This window comes from Vipera berus (genome assembly GCF_964194415.1).
Source record: "Vipera berus genome assembly, chromosome: 1".
Classification (NCBI taxonomy): Eukaryota; Metazoa; Chordata; class Lepidosauria; order Squamata; family Viperidae; genus Vipera; species Vipera berus.
This window is the reverse complement of record NC_138202.1, coordinates 122187726-122202891: the sequence shown is the minus strand read 5'-3', so window position 1 is coordinate 122202891 and position 15166 is coordinate 122187726. Positions and strand designations below refer to the sequence as shown.

At 40.1% G+C, this 15166-nt stretch overlaps 1 protein-coding gene across 6 annotated transcripts; it reads left to right on the top strand.

The window, feature by feature from the left end:
- Nucleotides 1-171: 171 nt before the first annotated feature.
- Nucleotides 172-14406, top strand: ANKZF1 (ankyrin repeat and zinc finger peptidyl tRNA hydrolase 1). 6 transcript variants are annotated; one of them, XM_081321870.1, is made up of 18 exons: nucleotides 172-316; nucleotides 2099-2164; nucleotides 2301-2377; nucleotides 3490-3607; nucleotides 5151-5248; nucleotides 5479-5581; nucleotides 6351-6544; nucleotides 7590-7705; nucleotides 8792-8939; nucleotides 9635-9857; nucleotides 10209-10307; nucleotides 10697-10852; nucleotides 11303-11398; nucleotides 11677-11929; nucleotides 12536-12647; nucleotides 12957-13124; nucleotides 14016-14086; nucleotides 14171-14406. In XM_081321870.1, exons 4-18 carry the CDS (start codon nucleotides 3493-3495, stop codon nucleotides 14289-14291), a joined length of 2073 nt encoding a protein of 690 aa, XP_081177996.1. In that variant the 5' UTR covers nucleotides 172-316; nucleotides 2099-2164; nucleotides 2301-2377; nucleotides 3490-3492; the 3' UTR covers nucleotides 14292-14406. The 6 variants fall into 6 exon arrangements, 5 of the variants coding, with proteins under 5 accessions (XP_081177996.1, XP_081177993.1, XP_081177995.1 ...); XM_081321867.1 differs by having other exon boundaries at nucleotides 2301-2393; XM_081321868.1 differs by lacking the exon at nucleotides 172-316 and adding an exon at nucleotides 1554-1599 and having other exon boundaries at nucleotides 2301-2393.
- Nucleotides 14407-15166: the final 760 nt, after the last annotated feature.

The window sequence follows — 15166 nt, the reverse complement described above, 5'->3', positions numbered from 1 at the left end:
CAGGGGTAGGCAACCTCGGCTCTTTTATGACTCATGGACTTCAACTCCCAGAATTCCTGAGCCAGCCAAGCTGGCTCAGGAATTCTGGGAGTTGAAGTCCATGAGTCATAAAAGAGCCGAGGTTGCCTACCCCTGGCTTAGGGGCTGTAGAGGAGCGAATAGTTGTGGCACTGGGTAGTAGCGTTGGGTAGCTGAGCAAGAAGGGGGAAAAGAGGTTGTGAGGATGACAATAGCCAGTTGGTAGCCTGTGTTCAGCAGAGGTTTTTTGAATGTTGCCCCTACGCTTATTCTGTATCTTGATTATAGGGAATGCTAGGTACGTTGATACAAACAGCATGGACAAAGGGTTACATTTTCGACCGGTGTAGTAACAAGGGTAGCTCTTCCAAAGATATTCTAGCAATCTTTTTGATTTTGTCCATCTCCTTATCTGCTGTTTCCCCCTATTTTCTATTTATCTCAACCTTGCCAGTTTTATCTGGTCCAACATCTACCAGCATTACATTATGAAACTATTTATTTATTTATTATTTTATTTATTTCAATTTATATACCGCCCTTTTGCCAAGGGACTCAGGGCGGTTTACAGGGCAAATGAAAACAGTACAATATATACAGGTTAAAATAAACTTAAATTAAATAGCCCCCAAATAATTAAAAATTAAAACCTTAACCCAAAACCCTCAGTCCAGGCTGCCAAGCTTGAATAGCCAAGTTTTTAGGTCCCAGCGAAACGAGCGAATGAGCGAATGTCGGGGGCCATCCGGAGTTCCACAGGCAGCTGATTCCAAAGGGCAGGCGCGCCCATCGAGAACGCTCTCCCCCTGAGGCACCCTGAGGAGGCCCTCCCTGTGGGAGTGCACAGGACGATGGGAAGTTGATGCTGGCAGCAGGTGCTCCCGAAGATAGTCCGGACCCATGCCATTTAGGGCTCTATAGGTCATCACCAGCATTATGTATATTTCTACTTGTAGATCATTGATTCAAGAGAACAGACTTTTTTTTTCCTTATTGATTTCCTTATTGATTGGTCCCAGTTTGTGCACTCCCATCTCCTTGAGTACGGGTTCCCCTCAGGGCTGTGTCCTGAGTCCGCTGCTGTTCACCTTGATGACTGCTGTGCCAAATCTGCTATGAATCATATTGTGAAGTATGCAGATGACATGGCAGTGGTGGGTCTTATCCGGGATGACAATGAAGAAGTTTATAGGGAAGAGGTGAAGGCTCTGGTGGACTGGTGCAATAAAAGTAACCTGGTTCTAAATGTTGATAAAACAAAGATCATTGTAGATTTCAGAAAGAGCTGGCATAGTCATACTCCACTCAGTATCAAGGATGCAGCTGTAGAGGTGGCCAACAGTATTAAGTATCTGGGGATGCAGATAACTAACAATCTGAATTGGTCTCTTCATACCACAATCCTTAGTGAAGCGTGAAAACCAGCATCTGCATTTCCTGCATCGGATGAGGAGAACACGTCTCTCTCCTTCTGTCCTGGCCACTTTTTACAGAGGCACGATTGAGAGCATTTTAACAAACTGCATCACTGTCTGGTTTTGTGGCAGCAGTGCCTCAGATAGAAAGTCCATACAGAGAATGGTAAGGGCAGCCGAGAAGATCATAGGAAGCTCACTCCCTGGTATTCAGGATGCTGCTTATAAGTGCTACATGCTTAGAGCTCAAAGCATTGTTAGAGACCCCACACACCCACTTCACGGTCTGTTTCTGTTGCTCCCTTCTGGGAGAAGGTTTCAAAGTATTTCAAGCAGGACTACCCGATTCTGTAATAGCTTTGTTCACTATGCCATCTGTCTGGTAAACTTGCAAGATTCGTTTCTCTTGCCATGCACATGTATACATAATCCAAACTAGACTGCGTTGTTTCTCTGTTCACGTAATATATGTGGGTATATGCATAATGATGTATGTATGTATGTATGTATGTATGTCATATTTATGTAGTTTATATTGGAGGTGGTGACCCTTTGAAAGCTCTATGCAATGAAGTTTCATTTTAATGTATACTGATTAGTGTACATTTAAAGTGACAATAAATTTGTTTTGTCCTGCCCTGTCCTGTCCTATTCTATCAATCCAGGATTGACTGGCTCTTCTTGCAGTCCACAGTTCTCTTAGAAACTATTTCCACCTCCCTAATTCAAAGGTACATCTTTTTTCTTTCACTCTTTCTCTCTCTCTGCCTTTCACAGTTATACATTATCACTGAAAGATTATAGCATTAACCATTCTTTTTGTTATAGAAATGCTCTTTCATCATGTATGTTTGTTTTCCTCTCTAGGATTAATCCCCCTTTACATTTCCAACGCGCTGTCAATCTTGAGCCAAGGAAAACACTTCACTTCCTCACCATCAGCTGTAAGTTCACTGAGCTGTAAGTTCAACATTATTTAATATTAATCCAAATGTTTTACTTTCCATTTTTATTTTCACAATCAAATTTGTGATATCTGCATTTCTCAAAGGTATTCTGGCACTCTCATTAGTCTGACTGTATTGTATATTCTGGTTTGACTTATACAATCAGTGGCCTAACTGTATCAACAAAAGCAACCACCTCTTCAATTTTTCTTGCTCTTTTCATTATCCATCTTGTTAGTCATCTGATTTCATGACCTGCCTTTTTTGAAACCAGGCTGTTTGTTGGATTTTTATTTCTGTTACCTCAAAATATTGTTCACCAACCTTTTCCTTCCATTTTTTTTCCAATTTGTTGGTATTCTTAATTGAAGTGATTGTTTCTTCTTTCCTGCAACATACACGTAGCCCTTGACTTAGAACCATTTGTTTAGTGACCGTTTGAACTTACTACAGCGCTAAAAAAGTGACTTACAACTGAGCCTCATACTTAACGATCATGGCAGCAGCCCCAATGGTCATGTAATCAAAACAGATGCTTGGCAACCGGTATATATTTACAAAGGTTGCATCGTCCTGGGGTCATGCAATTGCTGTTTGCAACTTTCCCACCAGACGTTTGACAAGCAAAATTAATGGGGGAAGCTGGATTCACTTAATGACTGAAGAATTCACTTAACTGCATTGATTAACAACCATGGCAAAAAAAGACTAAAATCTCAGGCATGACTCATTTAACAATCACCTTGCTCAGCAATGAAAATTCTTGGACCCAATTGTGCAGGCAATCACAACTTAAGAAGGGTGGGTGATTTTAAGCCCTAGCATTTCCTAGATCTAAATTCCAAACTCATGATCATTCTGACATTACTCTCAGGGTCACTGAACCAACCTACCATATCAAGGTAGTATGGAATATAGCAAGTTAGTCTACTTAGGTAAGAATGAAATTAGTAGCTCTAGGCATGCTTCTTCCTGTCCTTTTTGGCCCCTATTGGAGGTGAAGAAAGGTAATTTGCCTCACTTTCTGAAGCCCTTGTTGAATTTAAATAACAATGATCTTTATTGTATATCTGTTCTTGAAATTTGCTGATTCTTCTCCCTCTTTTCAGATCATGCAACCTATTGAAACCTTGTCTGTGTTTGAGGCTGCTCAGAATACAGTTTTAATGAATGGACTTTGTCTTGTCACTGAATCAACAGAAGATATCACTTCTGTGGCAGTTCCAGGTGCTGAATCTATGGGCAGCAAATGTTATAGATGTGGGTGGGGAGATTTGGCAAATGTTCACTTGTTTACCAGATTTTGGTTGTGACCACCATGACCTGGATGACTGAGAATCTCCATAACATTTACCAGATTTAAAGTCTTGAGTTTCAAGTTGAAATCGGTTGTGTTTTTCATTTTAGCTTACTTAGATTACCTAAAAAAATTCTCCAGAATCCCGGAGTAGATTTTGCTAGAGTTTGCTAGCCTAATTTTATTTGGCCATAGGTGTGTACTACAAATGAATAACTGACTATTGTTCATATAATGGCTTCGGAACATTTTGATATACTTGACATTCTTTGAATTGTTGACCTATTTTTTCCTGAGGCCATTATCTTGCACATGTTTGGATTTAACAGTCTGGATGACCACTACTAAATGGCCGCAAAGAGGGAAATAGCATTCTAGAATCTAGTTATGTTTAATAGAACAAGTCTTTGAACTGGTCCGCATTGCCATTACCACACCTTGAAATGGTTTGGTGTATTGTTTGACATACAAATTGAATGAAATATAGTGTAGATAGCTAAAAAATTTCCTGTGTTATCCTGAAATTATAGCAGAAAGTGTAATTCTGTATGGTTTTCCAGGAAAAAGCTCATTATAATGGATCCTTCCTGGTTAATTCTCAGATATCTCTATTGTATTATGCATCTTTCTCAAAGCCAATGAAATCATTAGAGTTGACCATGTGAATAACCTCATTTAGATATAACAGGAAAGTACTGTTTTCCCACAATGATACCGAACCTCAGCCAGCCGTAAGTTTCTATATTTTTTTCCCTGTCCTATTTTTGGTCTACCAGTTAAAAACATTAGGAACATCTATTTTTAAGATAAACTTACCATATTAATAAAGAATGATTTCCTTAGTTGATACAGGGAGCTGAGGTTAATTACAAATATTAGTTGAAAATAGGAAGCAAATGATCATTTCAGAGTATTAAAAATAAGAGAAATGACACAGAGAAAACAGAAATAAAGCTGAGACACCACCTGAAAACTTCATGAGATTAGTGTACAAATGTAATAAATTTGTTTCTTTAGCAACTATTTAATATTAATTTCTCTTAAATCTGTTTTTATGTTTTCTGCGTGGGAATATTGCACTTCAGATTTTGAGAGAATGGATTCAGGCTTACAACTGTATGATTCACTTAACTGTCATAAAAAGAGTTATAAAATCAGATCTGGTCACATGGGTGACGAGTTATGACCATTATGACTTATGACCAAAATTCCAGTCCCAATAGTAGTCATAACTCAAGGACTACTTGTATATGAATTCATCTTAGTAAGCCAAATGACAGGATTAGATTTTATTAAAAAAAATCTGTTTTCATTTTAGTTTTAAGACTGGTATAAATCAATTTCAATCACAGATAATGTGCTCCTTTCTGTGACTGAAACGCTGTGCCTTTTTTCAGTGAATTTTTATAAAGACATACATTTATCACATACTTTTGTGTTATTAATGGCCATTTTTTTTTGCTGTTCTTGCAGAGACCAAGGAACTCCAGCAAGCTAAATTAACCCTAGAGGTATCAGACCGGATGTATTGCTCTGTTTGTTCAAAGGCTTTTGAGAATCGAGATGAACAGGTAGGCATTATTGCAAGTATTTTCTGTAGGAACAGGGCAGTCTCTCTTACTTCAGCTGAAATCTGGGAATTTTAAATTACTCAGATCATTGCAAAGATAGGCCATGTACTGATGGGAATTGTTTCTATGTGTAAAGTCATAAAGGCTTTTCAGGTTCATTAAGAGTTTTTGCCTGTCCGCCACAAGAAATTTAGTTCAACCTTTTGAAGTACTTAACTATTTCTATGCAGAAGGATCATTATCGGCTAGATTGGCATCGCTTCAACCTAAAACAGCGATTGTTGGGACGTCAGATGCTCACAGCTGAAGAATTTGAAGCGAAGACTCAAGCAGGTGAAGAAAAATATACAGATAGAGTCATTATTGCTTGAGGATTCTGTTAATCATTATGATTTCAATCAACTATCTTCTGGCCTAGCAGAAAGATTCTAATAACCCAGGTGGGAAATCATTAACGGATTAATGAAAGTGAATTCTTGGAATCACCAATTATGTATTTTATTATTTTTTTTATCCTACCTTTATTAGTTTATAAATAACTCAAGGCAGCATACATATATAATGCTCCTTCTCTTGTTTTCCCCACAACAATTCTGTGAGGTGGGTTGGGATGAGTGACTGGCACAGAGTCACCCAGCTGGGTTTAATGCCTAAGGTGGGACTAGAACTCTCCTGGTTTCTAACTGGGTGACTTCACCACTAGACCAAACTGTGTACACATAGTTAAACACTATGCCAATGATCATGATCAGAAACTATATTTCAATAGATGCAGACTAAAAATAGCACTTATCTTTTTTGCTGCCCTGTTCTATTCAATCCGATTGTCTAATATTCTATTATCATTATAGTGTTTGAATTCTTTTTATTTGGTTTTAGTGAAATTTCTGCTGAGATAATACATAGGGTTGTTTAATGCTTTAGATCAAAAAGTCATTTTTACCCATCTGAAATCTTTAGAAGGAAAACTTAAAGCATCAATGGTATGGAGTAATTCTTTAGCAGAAGCTCTTTGGATTTTGGAGAGAGCAAAAACAAAAAACTTCCCATGATGATATTTCTAGCTTGGTTATCTTTTTCTCCCCCATTGCCTTGTATGCAGATGATGTCTCCAGTATCTCTGGTTCTGATTCCAGTGACTCTGAGTCAAATAGTGAATCTGAATCACAATCTTGTCTGAACGGTGAAAGAAAAGGAACCGGCTACTGCAATCCACGCTCTCAGCACGTATTGTTCAGAAACTCTGAAGCCCAACTCATTTCAGTCTTTCGCTGTGTACTGCTAAACACTACAAAGGCATGTCAGAAAACACTATGGCTAAGAGCCTACTTGGCCTTGCTCTGGCTTTTTCCTCTTTTAATCTCTAGTTGCCCATTAGCAAATGGAGCACGTAGCTTTTTAGCTGTAAAATACAAAAGGACACACATTGGACGTCCCACCCAGGTTTTAAGAAGTACAGTGTGTGCGGCAGTATCATTAACTGTGGTTGTTCTTTTTCACCTTTTTCTGTTTTCATAGGCTACAACCTCCCTTCCAAACATTTTGAATCTCTGACTAATATTATTATCCATCTGAAGTTGCTCTTAAATTTCGATTCTTGTGGTTAATACCTTAGAATACAGGTATTCCTCATTCAGCAATCACGGTTAGGATTGGCAGCTTGATCATTAAGCAAAGTGGTTGCTCAGTGAAAACGTAACTTTATCTTTCCTTTGTAAAGGCCATAAATGTAATGATTAAAGTTACTTTTTCATCACTGATGTAACTCTGAACGGTTGGTAAACAAGGCAGTTGCTAAATGACGGTTACCAATATCTCTTTTCAATTGCTCTAGTCCTTAGGTTGTGATTTTTCTCTGCCAGCTTATTTCTGACAGGGCTGTTTATGAACTAAAAACATGCTTTGCTTTAAGCTTGGAACCAAATAGTCCTTTCAAAACCATTCTGTTGGCTGCGTTTCAACAAAGCAATATTTGAATAGCTTGAATGTCCCATGTTTTCCCACTTTGCAATTTTTCCTCACTGAAGTGATTTCTCCCTGCTCATGATTACAGTTTCCTATCAGAGATTTTTTTTCCCTGTGGGATGAATGGTTGCAGTTTTTCCAACTTCCCATGTTCTTCTGTTCAAAGGAACATCTTTCTCTATTCATTGTTTTTACTTTTTTGTATTTATGCTGCTTGGAAATGCAGAATTTCCCTATTGTACATAAAAACCTTAACATTCTCTGCAGGCTAAGAATATCCTAAAGATCCCTAAAGAACAGCCAGTTTGCGAGTGTTTGTGTGTGTTTTGTTCAGTTTGTAACCTTCCACTAACTGAAGAGATTGCTGTATCTGCAGGGCAGTTTGGAAGAGGCTGCAGACCTAGTGGCTTCCCTTCAGAGGCAGAACCCCAGAACCTCCTGGGTTATCCTGATGGCTGGTGGAGGTCACTTCGCTGGAGCTGTTTTTCGGGGGTAAGAGATGGAGGGTCCCGCTGTCTTCTCTGTACTGTAAATCGGATCTGTTAGAAGGCTGAAGGACACTATGGCCTTGCTCATACCCAACACTAAACCATTCTTGGTTTAATTTTCACCCAGGTTGTTTGACTTGTTCTATAAATCATGTACTGTTTATTCAGGGATGGTTGGATGGATGGAGATGATAGATAGACAGACAGATAGACAGATAGATAGATCTGTACTGCATATGGACATAAGGGCGCTGGCGTAGCTTTTTCTGAAGCAAGAATGATAAAAAGAAAGGAAATTCCTCAGGTAAGCAACAAATATGAAAATTTTCCCTAGATGGAAGAATCCTTCTCCCCCCCCCCCACCCTCCCGCCTCAAATTCTTGGTAATCACTCTTACACCATTTCTCCTGGGGGTTAAATCAGTTAAAATGAAAGAAACCCAGTTTCAATTCTTGTGGCCCAGGATTTCAGAAGTAATTTAAAAATTTTGATCAAATAATGAGAGAAGGCTACGTAATTAGCTAGGAATTAGGGATTATAGTTATTCTTTTTCTTTTAAATGCAACATTTCGTAGTTTAAAAAACCCTCTAAAAGTTGCTTTGCACGTATGCATGCATCCACATATATACAGCAACACCGAGTTACAATTCATTCCTTTTTTTAGACCCAATAATTGGAATTAACTATATGGTATCTATTTCCTTCAGGCAAACATTACAATGTTTGTACAGGTTAACAGAGAGGGATGAAAGTATTAAAAGAAGACAGAATCTACCAAGTTTCGGTAACAAGGGAGCTGCCACTGTGCCTCTTGTCAAGCTGCCTTTCCTTTCATTGCAGGCTGTCTCTGATAAAATGTGGGGAAATAGCATAAGTTTCCATAAGTTCATGTCATGGCAATTCCCATAAGGCAGAGAATTGATGGAATAGGGAATGGTAAACACTTGTACATTTTACACATTTGTGTAGCAAAGGAAGATACCCCATTATCTATCTGTGAACTAGAACCTGAATTCATTTCATCGTGTAGTTTCTTAATGGTACAAAGTGTTTAGTTCTGCTGAAGGCTTATATTCTCTTTGTTCTCAGGAATGAGATATTGGCGCACAAAACTTTCCATCGATACACTGTGCGAGCTCGACGAGGTACAGCCCAAGGAGTAAGGGATGGTCAGGGGACAATGCCAAAATCTGCTGGTGCCTCATTACGGCGCTACAATGAGGCTGCTCTCCTTAAAGTAAGTCTGCAACTAAGAGGAAACCTACAAAGTGAAAGCTTTCAAGAGGTCTTGGATCCTTCCTATGGCCCTATTTCAGGGTGAATTGCCCAGGCCTTCATGGAGGAAAAAAATAATAATTTTGTGGGCTAGTCTAGATTCTTTTTGCACATAGCAAAGTAATGGAATATAAAGAAAGATGGATCGCTACAGCTTAGTTATACGGATTCATCCTTTTGCAGTTTCTGCATATTAGTATGCTTTTTGCCAGAACATTTGAACTGTGTCTACGTTCCTGTCAGCCCTTTGAGATAGTCCAGGCAAGAAGCACAAATCATCATTACTAACTTTATTGTGAGGTTACAGTAACAGAATCCTCCAAGTCTGAAAGTACTTTGCTCCCCTCCTTTACTTTAACTTACTAGAAAAATGAGAGAGGTTCCCTTCTGAGACGCTTCCCACACCCCTTTTCCTTCTGTGGGCTGTGATACCTCTTGCATCATAGCTGTCTAGGCTGTAGCTCTTCCTCCTGCTTAGAAGATCACGATCACAGATCATTAACAATTCCCTCTCTTAAAAAAGGTTCTGTGGAAGAAGAAAGGACCTGGAATCTTTGAATCACATTTTGCATTTAAGCTGCAAACCCTGCTGCTAAACTGGCTCACATCCATATTGAATATTGTGCACGAGTTGTTTCCTATTGTACTTTTCTACAGGATATTCAGGAGCTGCTAACAAGCTGGACAAGTCATTTAAAAGAAGCAGAGTGCATCTTCCTTCGTGCTCCACACAATAACCAAGCTCCCTTCTTTAGCGGCAAGCAGGGCCCCCTCCAGCGAGGTGACCCGCGTATTCGGCGTATTCCTTTCAGCACCCGGAGAGCCACCTTCCGTGAGGTGGAACGGGTCCATGGGACTTTAAGCAGTCTGCTGGTATATGGTGAGCTGTCATTTAATTTTATTTAGCACTTAAGAGATAATTTTTTGGTCTGTAATGCATTGCCGATCAAATAATTAAACTTTCTCTAGATTGATTTCTTTCTTTATTCCCATCAGCCTCCCGAAAGACTTGCAATTGTACCCTAAAAGCTTTGCAAGTAGTCTTCTTAGACCTATCTTAGCACATTGGTGTTCTATCCTGTTCTGTGTTGCTCTTGTAAATTTTCCATTCTATAGACATTTAGCCCAAGACTATGCCTTTGAGCTGCTCCTGGAAGTGTAATCTTCAAATTGGGCATTTTAAGGGGAAAGAAACAAGTAAATAAAAATTACATTCTGATTTTTTTAATAGGAAATAATACAACAGTGGCAGATCTGACTAATTCTCCTCAGAAGACCTGGAAAAAAGTAGCTCATAAAGATGAAGCACCTACAGAACTTTCTGGCACTAGTGAGTAGGACAGCCATTTTGAAGCCGAAGGAATACATTGTTATTCCTATCTTATTGCCCTTCCTGGCCAGTGTAGGTATCTTCTGCATCCTTTCTTTCTGACTTCTAGTCTAATTTACAGAATGAAAAAAGCATTACAGGTGTTGAAGTTAACAATATACTGGGGATTTTGCCTGGAATGGTTGGTAGCTTTATGAGAAGCCCTAAAGGAAAGTGTTTCAGACAGCATGGAGTTTACTAATGTATAGGGGGTAGCAGACTTTAATAATGGCTGATGGCATACAGGTGGATAGTTAAAACAACAAATGGAGCCAGTTCTTACTCTTTCCCCTCTCCCCGTTCTCATCTGGAAATGAGAAGATTGAGCTGTGCTTTTTTTTTTAAAACAGTCTCTGCAGCAAGGACAGAGGAGGAGGAAGAAGAAGTGGGGGAAGAAAATCTGGAACTGGTGGAAGAGACAGTAAATTTATTGGATTTACGTGAATTTGAGGTGACACCAAAACAGAATCGTAAAAAGAGGAGGAGGAAACCCAAGACACTGCCAAGTAAGCGGTTGAAATAACGAGCCTGCTTTTAGCAAACCTGTTAGGTTTATTTCTTTGTGGGTTGATCTTCCAAGGATTGCAAGCAGGACTATAGAACTAGATTGACTTTTTGGCAGCTCCTTCTTTTCGTAGTCTTGCTACTGAGACAAGGAGCCAATGAACTAGGTTCTGGGCGAAGAGTCTGCTAAGAGGTTGGTGGTACCTTGAAACATCATCTGAGTCATCTAGAGTAGGAGATACTCTGTGGCCTTCAGATGCTGCTGAACTGCAATTCCTGATTTCCCCAGCCAGTATGGCTAGGGATGAGGAAAGTTAAAATTTGCAGGTTAGCAACTCTCTATCCCAGGTATAACCTCAGGTTTTAAAATCCTACTGGTGCTAAAATATTAGGCAAGGATTTAAGGGGGCTGATTAAAATCAGGGAATCTTCTACTATGTGTTCTGAAACAGAGTCTAACGTGGAGACTTCAGGAAGTGTCGAACCCAATATGTCAGTATGTAGAGGACTAGAGCCAGCTGAGGTCCAAGAACAGCAAGAGTCTCAAGGTAACTTTGGGAGCATGTGTGGGATAACATGTCCATTATATAGTCTTCCAAAAGGCCATCTTGGCTTTTATTCTAGACTATGATCCTGTGCTGGCAGGTTGGATTTGCGGCTAGATGCTTTTGGATGTGGGGTGGGGTTTTTTTTTTGGTATATTGTTTTGCACTGATGTTTTTGCGTTAGCTGCTTGGAAGCACTTTTTATGCGATGGGCAGCTGCATAAACCCGTCTTCCAAATAACAATCTCAGATGTATCTGAAAACCTTTCTCTTCCTCCCAGATGCTCCCAGCACAACTGTGCAAGATGCCTTATTTACAGCATGCAAAATGGGAGACATGGGAGCCCTACAGCATCTTCTGGGAAGGGCTGAGAATACAACAGAGAACAGCGAGCACAGCGATAAAGTCACAAAGCAGTTGCTCAACACACCCCTGGATGAGAGTGGCTGGACTGTTTTGCATGTGGCAGCAGCAGCAGGAAGAACAGCAGTTGTCCGGCTCTTGTTGGAGAGTGGGGCTGACCCTGCCATCAGGTAATGTCCATCAAGAGAGGGATACATTGAGGCCTCAGTTAGCCACCGTCTCAAACTGCATTTAGTCTCTACGTGGGATCTGACTTGCAAACCTAGCAATAAGCAGCTGAAATAAGCAACAATACGTTCTTCTGCCGCATCTCCGCCAGTGTCTTACTTTCTCTTCCAGTCACTCTGGCGCCAGGACTTTCATAAATATAAGGGATTAATATTTTACAACAGCCAAGGTATTCAAAATTGTTTTTGACTTATTTACATGGAAGTGTAAGTCTTCTGAGTAGCAAACTAGAAGAGAGTTGTTCTATCTGAGGACCCAGATTGTTGGGGGCAATTAAGCTGACTTTGTAATAATGCCGCTTGGGGTTTGTGTGAAAGCCCTAATAAGCAGGCATATACATAGAATGAAGGCTACTGCTAAGCTTGTAAGCCGTCCTGAGTCTTCGGAGAAGGGCGGGATATAAATGGAATTAAAATAAATAAAATAAAAAAATAAAAAAAAATTCATAGCTGGAAAGGTTTTCACATCTCTTTGTCTTAAAGGTACTCCTTTTTTTGTAAGTGTTCTATGACATTTGTTTTATAAAGCACCACTATTTTATACTCCAGGGACAGAAAAGAACAGCCTCCATACTGTGTGTCTACCAATAAGCAAACCCGTAATGAATTCCGTAGATTCATGGGTGAACAGCCAGAGAGATACGACTACACCCAGGCTCAGGTGAGTGGAAACAAGGTCTCGACCAACTTAGTCAGGGAGGAATGACGGGAGTTGACATCCATCAGCTAAAGGGCCACCCATTATTTGCCCATTAATAGAGGTCATCTTTAGGTATGGAGAACTTTTAAATGTTTGCTTCAGTTGCCCAGTCTAGATTTTTTCTAAGAAGCATTCATAAGGTGATGGGGAGGAAAGCCTTGCGCAGGATAGAAAGAAGATTAATGTCCTCTTTAGGACCGTCTCTTTTTCTTTTTTGCTATTGGGATCTCCTCCTGTTCTACTTGATTCACATATGCAGTCTAACCACAGGTGCCTGGCCCTCTAACTGCAGAAATGGAAGCCAGGCAGGCAGAACGTCGACGAGCACAGAAAGCCCTGCGGAAGCAGCGAGAACGAGAAGAACGTGAAGCACAGTTACTTCTTGAGCAAGAACAGGAAGAGAAAAGACGGTTTGCCCTGCTCAGTGATCGTGAGAAGGTCAGGGGCTTAACGTGGCTTTAAAAGGGATAGCATTTCTTGTTCTGCTGCAATATAGCAACAGCACTTAGACTTATATACTCTACAGCACGCTCATGTCAAACTCGCGACGTCGCGCGTCGTATCGGAACTTTTCCCCCATTGCCAGCAATGGGATGGGCGCAGTTTCGGTGTGACACATCCGGCCCGCGGGCTGGCAGTTTGACATGCCTGCTCTAAGGAGTTTACAGGGTCAGCATATTGCCCCCAGCAGCTTGTTACACCCATATAACACTGCTACTCTGTAAGTTATTTTGGCTTCCAATAAGATTCAGTAGGATTCAAGGTTCTGCTTATCGCCTATAAAGCTCTACGTGGCCTGGGAGTAGTAAACTTTGCTGGACTACCTTCTCCAAAGGACATCTGCCCATCCCACATACTCCCATAGAGAGAGCATGCCCCAGGTTCCCTCTTTTAAATTTTGCCGCCTTACGGAAACTAGTGCTGTAAGTGTGCCTTTTGAATGGCTGCCTCTGTGCTCTGAAACAATCCCCCACCTGCCCAAACAACAGACCCTGGGATGAGGCTTTTTCCATGGACAAGGTTAAGTTTTGATTGTTTTTTTTAATATTGTGCTTAGTTGCCATTTTATATTTATAAATTGTGTTTGTTAGTATTATATGGTTCTTTTAGGTTATTTTTTTTATGTTTTACGTTGCTTAGAGTCACATTCTGTTGGGTAGCCTTATTAAGCCAGTAGATTCGAATAGATTAGAGATGTAGGGATTTCTTTCATAGTTTTGACATAATGTCCAAATTCTTCAGTCAACCTTTTGAGATTGTTTATGCATTGAACTTCAAACAGAAAGATGACCTTTGGCAATGGTTCCTAATGGTTTGTTTTCATTTTAGCGGGCTCTGATGGCTGAGAGGAGATTTGCTTCTCAATTAAAAGACTCTGGTGCAGCTTTGACCAACACCAGGTATTTTGGGAGGATGGGGACTTCCTGAGAACTATTCTTCCTGAGAACTATTCCCACATGATTTTTCATCTTTTCTGTCCACAGACGCTGCTGGTTTTGTGGGGAATCTCTGCTGGGTTGCATTCCTTTCCATTATCTTGATTTCTCCTTCTGCTCCACAAATTGTCTTCAAGCCCATCGACGAGGGAAAACTGCCCCATCCTAGCCGGAGGTTTTGCTTTGGCATCAAGGGTCTGTGCTACAACAGAAATCCCACCCCGGGGACTGTTGTCCCTTTAGAATGATGAGGTGAAGCCCAGCTGGGAAGTCACCAGTAATTATTTCCAAGTACTTCACAGGAGACTAATATGGGACAGCCGTTATTTGAGAAACGAAACTTCTTTTTTGTAAGCATGTAGGCTTTTCAATTTGAAATTAGATTTAGGAATTGGTTAAAAAGAGCAACCTCTCCCCCCCCCCCCCAGATGTGTTAGACCTGCCCCACTGGAATTCACTGCTGACTGCAGTTCTGTAGGTTAAGAATTGTAATACATATTTGCTGTGCAGGTTACAGACGACTATTTTAGGGAGTAATTGAACAAATATCATAGATAAGAAAAATGGAAGAATCCCGGAATGCATTTTTTTTAACCTAATGCTATTTGATTATCTCTTAGCTAGTACTTTCATAAGCAGCAATAGATCTCTCTAAGAATCAAGATAAACCCACAATCTGTTTAATATAAAGCACAAAGAACTTTGCATCTGTTCCTATGTTTAAATGTGCCTTATCCCCAAGTATGCCTTCTGCTTACCTGATTCATCCTACTTTCACTGAACTTCGGCAGTTTCCAATTTCAATTCTTATCTTTGATACTGGAATGCCAAGAATGGATTACAGTGCTATGCCAGGTGCCTGCATTTTTAATTTGGTGATGAGCATTATCCATCCTGAGCCCTTACACAGCGTCAACTTCAATTAATATTCCAGTGAAAGACTTGATCTCCAGATAACTGTAGTTTACGTGGTTTGTTCATTACAACTTAAGCTACAGTCCGATACTTTATTCATTTCGATTCTTACAAGACAGTGATTTCAAC

Bases quoted from the DNA above. Each gene is read 5' to 3' on its own strand.
- ANKZF1 (XM_081321866.1), top strand. The intron at 6,545-7,589 runs GCATGTCAGAAA...CTGTATCTGCAG, and splicing joins TACTGCTAAACACTACAAAG to GGCAGTTTGGAAGAGGCTGC. The intron at 7,706-8,791 runs GTAAGAGATGGA...CTTTGTTCTCAG, and splicing joins GCTGGAGCTGTTTTTCGGGG to GAATGAGATATTGGCGCACA.